This window comes from Rosa chinensis, chromosome 2 (genome assembly GCF_002994745.2).
Source record: "Rosa chinensis cultivar Old Blush chromosome 2, RchiOBHm-V2, whole genome shotgun sequence".
In the NCBI taxonomy this organism is placed as follows: domain Eukaryota; kingdom Viridiplantae; phylum Streptophyta; class Magnoliopsida; order Rosales; family Rosaceae; genus Rosa; species Rosa chinensis.
This window is the reverse complement of record NC_037089.1, coordinates 56,819,221-56,827,144: the sequence shown is the minus strand read 5'-3', so window position 1 is coordinate 56,827,144 and position 7,924 is coordinate 56,819,221. Positions and strand designations below refer to the sequence as shown.

The following is a 7,924-nucleotide window of genomic DNA, read 5'->3' as shown; positions in this document are numbered from 1 at the left end:
AAACCTCTAGTAGGATTTGTGGAGCAACTGATAAAACTTTCCCAACCAATGACCTTTAACAGTGATTCTGTTTGCAAAATTGAAGCTAGAAAGACTGGAGTGCAAATGACCGGAACTGCAGAACACTTGATTTGTCAATTCCTCCAAAATTATATGGTAATAAGAACCTAGAATGACAGTGCAGCACTTCCGTATGAAAGGACTAATATCATATATCATTGTAACTTTACTTGAAATAGGCTGATAAATCACCTGTTCTTTATTGAGAGATAATGTACAAAAAAAAAAAAAGAAGCAAGAAAGAAAACCAAATCATTTGGTTCATGAAGAACGTCAATAATTGGTTTCCTCAATTAACTGCGATATTTTTAATATAATTGACTAATTTACCAGCCATCTAGGGGTGCGATATTTTTACTATAATTGACTAATTTACCAGCCATCTAGGGGTCACATTACGTAAGGGCATGACGCATGAGAGTGAAGGATTGCCTTCTAGCCCCGGATTGAAGTCTTATTTTGAAAGCCTCTAGTTGTGTGCCACTTATCTATTTCTTTTGTCTTGCAATCAAATCTGTTGATCAGAAGCCAGAACTTTCTTCAACTCCTTCTTATTCACCTGAAAACATATATGAAATGTGATTGAAACTTACAAGTTAAGAATAAATTCAAATATACTACCAATCCTCTCATAGAAAATAAGAAATAAGTACGTAGATTACCTTCCCCATAGCATTACGAGGCAGTGAATCCCACACAAAAAGTCGTGTTGGTAGCTGGAAAAAAAAATAAAGTAGTTATATTAAGTGCTCACTTGAGACTTGAGAATCAAGTTTTGCAATTTGCAATATATGTGAATGACGGTCACTCGTCAGTAATACCTTGTATGGTGCAAGTTTGTGTTTAGCCCCAGAGCATAGCTCTTCCAAGCTTATGGCAGGTCTCTTTTCTTCCTCTTGTTTCCTCTTTGCTTCCACATCTGGCACTACTATTGCACAGACAATTTCTCCATAATCTTTGTCAGGTAAGCCCAATACACAACACTCCTCTACAGATGGGTGCTACACAAAAGCGTGGTTCTAGACTGTTAGTTGTTAGTATTCAGTTCTTCATTCAGCACTTCAATTGTTATTTTTTCCTTCTTTTGACCGAGTTACAAAATAAATGGATTGCAAAGAACACATCCATACCAAATATGGAAGAGAGGTCAAAAACTCACCTCTAAAAGAATTGATTCAATTTCTAACGCTGATAACTTGTATCCACCAACCTTCATTATATCAGCACTTGTACCTGATAAATGTTATTCAAGAGAGTAAGAGAGGGTGGCCGAAGAAAGAAAAATTAATGCTCAGTTAGTGGATCCTCTAGGCATCTGCATTAAATCAAACACAACAATTCTTGGGCGTAATCATTTGTCTTTTGTGACCTATAAAGAAAATATAGTTGAAAGAATGCACCAATATGAGTATGATGCACATGGGTTCTAGATCTGCTTACGTCCCAATATGATGTAGTAGCCATCTTTATCCACTGTACCAGCATCTCCTGTCTTGAAGAACCCATCATTTGTAAATGATTCTCTAGTTACCTAGATGACGATCACAATGTCATTAACAGATTGTTGAAGCTCCTCAGAATTTCATTGCAGTACATATCTATCTCTTTCACTTTGCATTCTTCAATCAAAACATATGCACATCTCACACATGCTGAACAAAGGGAGGTGCTTGTGTGCGTGTATGCGTGCATGGCATTTGATAGCAAGTTGGCATCAAAATTTATCATGTCAGAAATTACCTCAGGAAGTTTCCAATATTCCTTGAACAATGAAGGGCTTCTAATGCAAAGCTCACCCACCACCATCATATCACTTTTGCTATCATCTTCTGTAACGATCTTTACCTACAGCAAGGACAGATTTTACTTGGAGAAAGTTCAATCATATATATATGTGTATTCAATTGTAGTTGTTTCTAATGGAAGAAGTATACTATAGTAAGAATCACATCTGGCCAGATCAACTGTGAGACACATCACACACCACTTTTAGAGTTTCGGTACATCCTAACTTTACAATTTACTAGCTGTTTCAAGGACGAGAATATATAGGCTTTGTAATCAACAATGAAAAGTACTCTGATTAACTATGGCATTGCTATTATCAGTGGTTCCCTTCAGCATGAAGGTTAAAAATTAAAAAGCTGAATGTGCAAAAGCCTCATTCATATGGTCCACAACCAAACAAGCATATCTCAGAACAGTAGCTCAGTTACCTCCACACCAGGAAATGGTTTTCCAACCGTGCCTGCCTTCCGTTCACCTCTGAAGGGATTTGATATTGCCATCACAAACTAAGAACATCAAAACGCATATCTATAAGTTATTAAGAATCCTGATTTATGAATTACATGCAACTTTGAATAAACTGAATAGTAGTTTTAAAGGAATTGAAACTAGATATCACTTACCTCTGTCATGCCGTATCGTTCAAGAAGACGATGCCCTGTGATAGTTTCCCATTGCTGCATTACAGGAACAGGGAGTGCAGAGGAACCACACATCTAAGATGTGAATGAGGATGTTAGTCATTTTCATCAGGGAAACTAAAATAAATTAGCTGATAATGTAAGAGATTCATCCCAGAAGCTAATTTATTTAGCTGATAATGTAATTTTTGATTCTATCTGCAAAGACCTGGGGATAAAATCCCCATAGGCAGAAATACTCTCACAATATTGTTCCTTATAGGTATTGTTAGTTACCATAAGACGCAACTGTTGTGCAGCATAGGCAGACGCAGCTTTTAGCTCCGCATCCATGGCTTCATGAGCTTGTATCAATCGAGTATACATGGTCGGTACCTATGAAAATAAAACACCTGGTTATCACTTATAGTGTCACTTAGTTCAGGTAATTATTTCAAATCTAAAATCATTACTTTAATACCACATATATGTGGAAGGATAAGAAGAGAAGAAGGATTCATGAAAAGAATACATATTGCTGTCAAGAAGCATATATTTGGAAGCTCAAGAGAAAAGTACAGGTCAGTTATCAAGATACCTCAGGTTATAACGCCGCTAAACAACTAAAAGGAGCAGATAACTGCTGCTTATTCTCTAGCAAAAAGACCCTTCAAATAAAGAGTATACTTACTCCAGTAAAGACAGTTATGCCCTCATCTGCCTTAGTTCCATTTTTTGGATATGCTTCACGCCATCTTTGCCAAATACCCCTCACACTAAACTTCGGCATAAACTCAACCTTGAACAACACAAACACATGATATTACAACCAGATCTATCTTGAATAGTTCAGCAAGAATCTTCCAGGAAAACAAGTAGTACATGTAAGACAACTGCAAAAGCCTACAGCTGTCAAAGAAATCAAAGGAAACAAAAGATTATATTACCGTGGAACCTGCATACAGAGGGGCAAGTACAGCATTGAAAAGCCCATGGACGTGTACGTTATAGGTTAAGGATCAGTCCAAGCAAACCATCAAATCATCAACTAAGCCATAAGCCCAACAAGGATTATTCTTAGGATCAATCAAGTTTCTCAGAGGAAAGGAGACATTGAAGCAGAAAGCAAAATGGAAGCTCCAATTGTATTCAAAAACAGTATTTGCACACAAGTATACAAAATTGAATGGATATGATGTAGTGGTAGACAATGCAAAAACTGATCAGCAGATGAATACTCCCAAGCTTCTGCCAAGGTTTGGACCTGAAATTGAGATAACATGAGGGCAACTGTGAGAAGCATAACTAAGTCGGATAAAATAGCCAACGATGTATAAGAATATCTTCTTATACAGCTTGCAGTATTGTATTGCATGAAAGTGAAACCAGAAATAAGCACCAAGTGGAAAACATTAACAATAGTCATCCACCATTTAAAGCTTCTATTAGACAATCTAATGTGCATTTATGAGTTATTACATGTTTATCCTAGTATCCTACACCTGACCTGACAACTATTTAGTGGTGGGGTAAAAATTGGCTAATCATGCAAGGATAAATGGTGAACATACCTGCGCACTGATGCTTTTGTGAGTGTGAACAACTCCTTTAGGTTTACCCGTTGTACCACTAGTGTATATTATTAATGCTGGATCCTCACCTGAACCATAAGGAATGACATCAACAAAACTTTATCCTTGAGTTATTGCATAATTTGCACTCCAACACAAAATATAGGTTCAAACTTAAAGCAACACTATCTCTCTTACTTGATTGCTTCCCATTCCTGTGAAAAATTCTATCTGCATCTACTTCTCCCGCTTGTAAATGACCACCTGCACTTGCATGTGAAGTAGTACTACTGGGAACTGGTGGAATAAGAGAAAACTGAGCAGCACATTTAGCAGCAAGGTTTTCCATAAGTTGTTGATGATCTTCAGTACTCAATATCATGGAGATGTCCTGTAAATCAGGTAATTATATATATGGTCTATATAATTGATGCTCAAAGCAACAGTAAAAGGTACAGAGTGAAGATAAGGTACAAGGCCAATACATATGCAGTAAAAAGGACTGATTTAGGCCATGCTTTGAGATTGACAAGGCTTGACTAGCTAACCTATACAAGTTAGCTCTCCAAATTTACACTTTAGAAAAGTTTAAAGAGAATTAGGTTATGCTTTTAGATTGACAAAAATACAATAGATGCTGTAGCAAAAAAACAAAGAGTAAAACTAGTCTGGTAATAGTACAAGACTTCAGTTTTTATGTAAATAGTATTATAGAGTTACACCCATTACAAGGGCAAAAGTGAATAACTTGATGATGAAAAATAAATTCAATAAAGGGTCTGAGAAAAACACAAAGCAATGAGAAAGAAAATTAAAGATAAAGAGCAAATGGGGCTCACTGAATCATTCATCACATGCAAGAGCTCAGCCTCAGGGTAGCTCAGAGCAAGTGGAACTGCAACACCTCCACTAAGCCAAGTCCCAAGTATACCAGCAACGAATTCCGCGGAGGGCTTAGCCACAATACCTATTCTAGCCCCTCCAAGATGCCCAAGTCCTCGTGCACCAGCAGTTGTTGCTAAAGGAGATTGATGGCTACTTGCTTTGGAAGTCTGTATTCAAAGAATATGTCAAGATATTGCAGAAAAATAATAGACAAGCATTTTTAAAAAATATACACATATCTGCAAACTCACTTTTAAGTCGCCACAACATAACAAGCCAGATATACTCCATGCAGAAGAAATTAGTTGATTGTAACTGTAACTCTTGTTATCTGATCTAATAGCAACACTATCCTGAGTTCCAGAACCTTGACAAGCTACTTTTACCGCCTCCATAGATGAACCAGATTGCAAGGCTGTAATGGGATTTTAAAATGAACAGAGAATCAAAAACTAGGAAAATAACTCTCCAAGAGACATCTAGCTTCTGACTTCTCATAGTAGGATGATTCACTTTAGGCTTTGCAAAACAGCTATTGACACCCAAAGTTTGTTTTGATAGAATACAACAGGGTCCATATAAATTACTTGAATTTCCCATAATTGAGCTCCCAAGAGAAAAGGTTGAATAACAATTGAATGGGCACTCATTGTGTTTAGCAGAAATTCCAATGGAAAATGGACAAGTAAGAGTTCAAAGCTTTCAGTACAATTGAAGAAATCATTAATCCAATGTAAATAAAACCACCATTTGCTGAGAAAGATGCACACTATAGCAGGTATACCTCCACATTTCATACTCGAAAATGCAGCCATTAGATCATCTAGACACAACCACGTTCCTTTCCACCAACTAGCATAATTTTTCTATCTTTTTTCGTTCGTTCAGTGAGAAGTGAAGAGCTTTCATCAGTTGGGTTTCAAGCTAGGAGTTCAAGAGTGATTATAGTCTACTTAGTGGTTTAAAGGGCTATAAATTCTGTATTACTATGAAAATTCATAATGTTACTCCTGCGAAAAGAGAAGGAATTTGACCATGTTTGGTCCCTCCAACAGTATGGAGCACTTAGACTGTTCAATCACAAACATCAACAGACGACAGAAATCAAATATAAATAAAAACCCATTAATCCTCTGTTTCATTTCTGATTCCAAAAACACAGGAAAGAACAAAAATCTCCCACGATGCCAAACCCAATAAGCCACAAAACACTCAACCCAATTCAGTTCAATCCCTCATTGTTTTTATCAAAAACCAACAGAAGTTGCACACTTTCACCCAACTAAACAAGCAACCCCCAAAGTCAGGAACTTACAAGAGAAAAGGCGAGAGTGTGACAAGCAGAGCAAAGGGTTGATCCTGGTGAGATAGCGGGAGGCCTTGAAACGCGAACAAGATGAACAAGAAGAGGAGAAGAGTGACCTGCAGTAGTAGTTGAAAGCTTTAAATAAAGGAGGGGTGGTGGAGCTCATTTTATAGGTGTGGGATATTAATTGGCGGTGGTTTTCGGGTACGTCAGTGATTCAGTTCATGTGTGCTGTGTGCGGTGCGGTTAGGTGCATGGGTTTGGCGGCATTCATGAGGCTGATGGTTTGGTTAGGCTGTGCGTGGGGTACTTTCAGCTTTGAGTTTGAGCTTGAGGTTGAGCTTGCCTATTTGAATACGAGGTCCGAGAAGACACGCCAAAATACCAAAATCGGAAGAAAAGAGTTAGGGGTTACTTTTTTTTGTTGGAACACACCCAAAATATTTTACTTTTTAATTTTATTTCATTAGGGAAAGCAATATTTTTCACTTTCAAGAGTTAAGGCTATATTTATACCAAAAATACCCCAACATAATTTCAATAACACCAAATTACCCAACCCTAGAAATATATATCAATGTTTTCAAAGGCGATTTTGAGGCGAGCCCAGGGCGCGCTCCGGTGTGAGGCTACCAGAAAACGCCTCGTCGGTCTAAACTGAGGCTTGTTGCTGGAAAAGCGTCGGCCCAGGCGTCGGGGCGGCCATTTTTGCCGAAGGTGATGTCTGATGATGCGGGAGGCGGAAGGAAGAAGATGGAATAACGTGTATTTTTGTTTCTCCTTTCCTTCAGCCAAAACGACGTCGTTTTGTACAGGTCCCTTTTCTGAAAATTTCTTTGGGCCAATCCAATATAGGCAGGTAACATGCAAAAGATAATGGCCCATTTACATATTCAAAGCCAAAAGGCCAAAGAATTCAATAATCTAATAATATATTTATTTGCTTATATTTTTATGTATTTGAATATAATTTATAAATGTAATATATTAGAATAATTTTTGCGGGAAAAGCGGTCGCCTCATCTCCTTGAGGCACTCGCCTCGCGAGGCACTAATAAGACGCCTTCGCCTTCGCTTTCGCATTTGAAAACATTGATATATATATATATATATATATATATATATATAGGGTTAAATATTGTTTACTCCCTGGACTTTTACTGAAAAAACACTTCAGTCCCTCGCCTTTTAATTTGACAAGTTTACTCCTTCATCTCTCAATTTCTCACCCAATAGGTCCAATCCGTTAACTTACCGTTAAATTGTCCATTAAGTGGCTAATCCTTTGATGTTAACTCAGTTTCGTAGGATCCATTTCAGAAGCAAATACCTATTATAGCCCTGACTTCCTCTCTATTTTTTTTTTCAATTATTTTATTGTTCTTTTTTTGTTTTTGTTTTTCTAAGAGCACCAAAATGGAAGCCCAGAAATCCTCCTCCATAACTTCCGACGACTGGACCACCGACTCCCCCCTCCGCTACCTCTCCCCATGTGATCCGACGACCGCGACCCCTTCGAAAACCCGCTCTACACCTCCCCGGATCTATCCAGAAGCCGACAACTCCAACTCCAGAATCTCTCACCCAAATCCTTCTCTCCTTTATTCAATCACCACAGTCCCCTTCTCTACCTCCACCTCTGCAATCGATGTCCTCCACTTCTACACCACCTCCACCTCCGCCATCCCACTTCT

The 7,924-nt window shown here is 38.0% G+C and overlaps 1 protein-coding gene across 2 annotated transcripts; it reads right to left on the bottom strand.

Moving 5' to 3' along the window:
- Positions 1 to 225: 225 nt before the first annotated feature.
- LOC112187693 (malonate--CoA ligase) lies at positions 226 to 6,555 on the bottom strand. Of its 2 annotated transcripts, none has more exons than XM_024326581.2 (17): positions 6,240 to 6,555; positions 5,176 to 5,339; positions 4,879 to 5,091; positions 4,238 to 4,430; positions 4,040 to 4,128; positions 3,663 to 3,732; positions 3,416 to 3,468; positions 3,160 to 3,267; positions 2,766 to 2,864; positions 2,472 to 2,564; positions 2,277 to 2,354; positions 1,801 to 1,905; positions 1,501 to 1,591; positions 1,220 to 1,293; positions 882 to 1,061; positions 723 to 776; positions 226 to 619 (listed from the first exon to the last, which is right to left on the bottom strand). In XM_024326581.2, exons 1-17 carry the CDS (start codon positions 6,394 to 6,396, stop codon positions 569 to 571), a joined length of 1,872 nt encoding a protein of 623 aa, XP_024182349.1. In that variant the 5' UTR covers positions 6,397 to 6,555; the 3' UTR covers positions 226 to 568. The 2 variants fall into 2 exon arrangements, with proteins under 2 accessions (XP_024182349.1, XP_024182350.1); XM_024326582.2 differs by lacking the exon at positions 6,240 to 6,555 and adding an exon at positions 5,709 to 5,805.
- Positions 6,556 to 7,924: the final 1,369 nt, after the last annotated feature.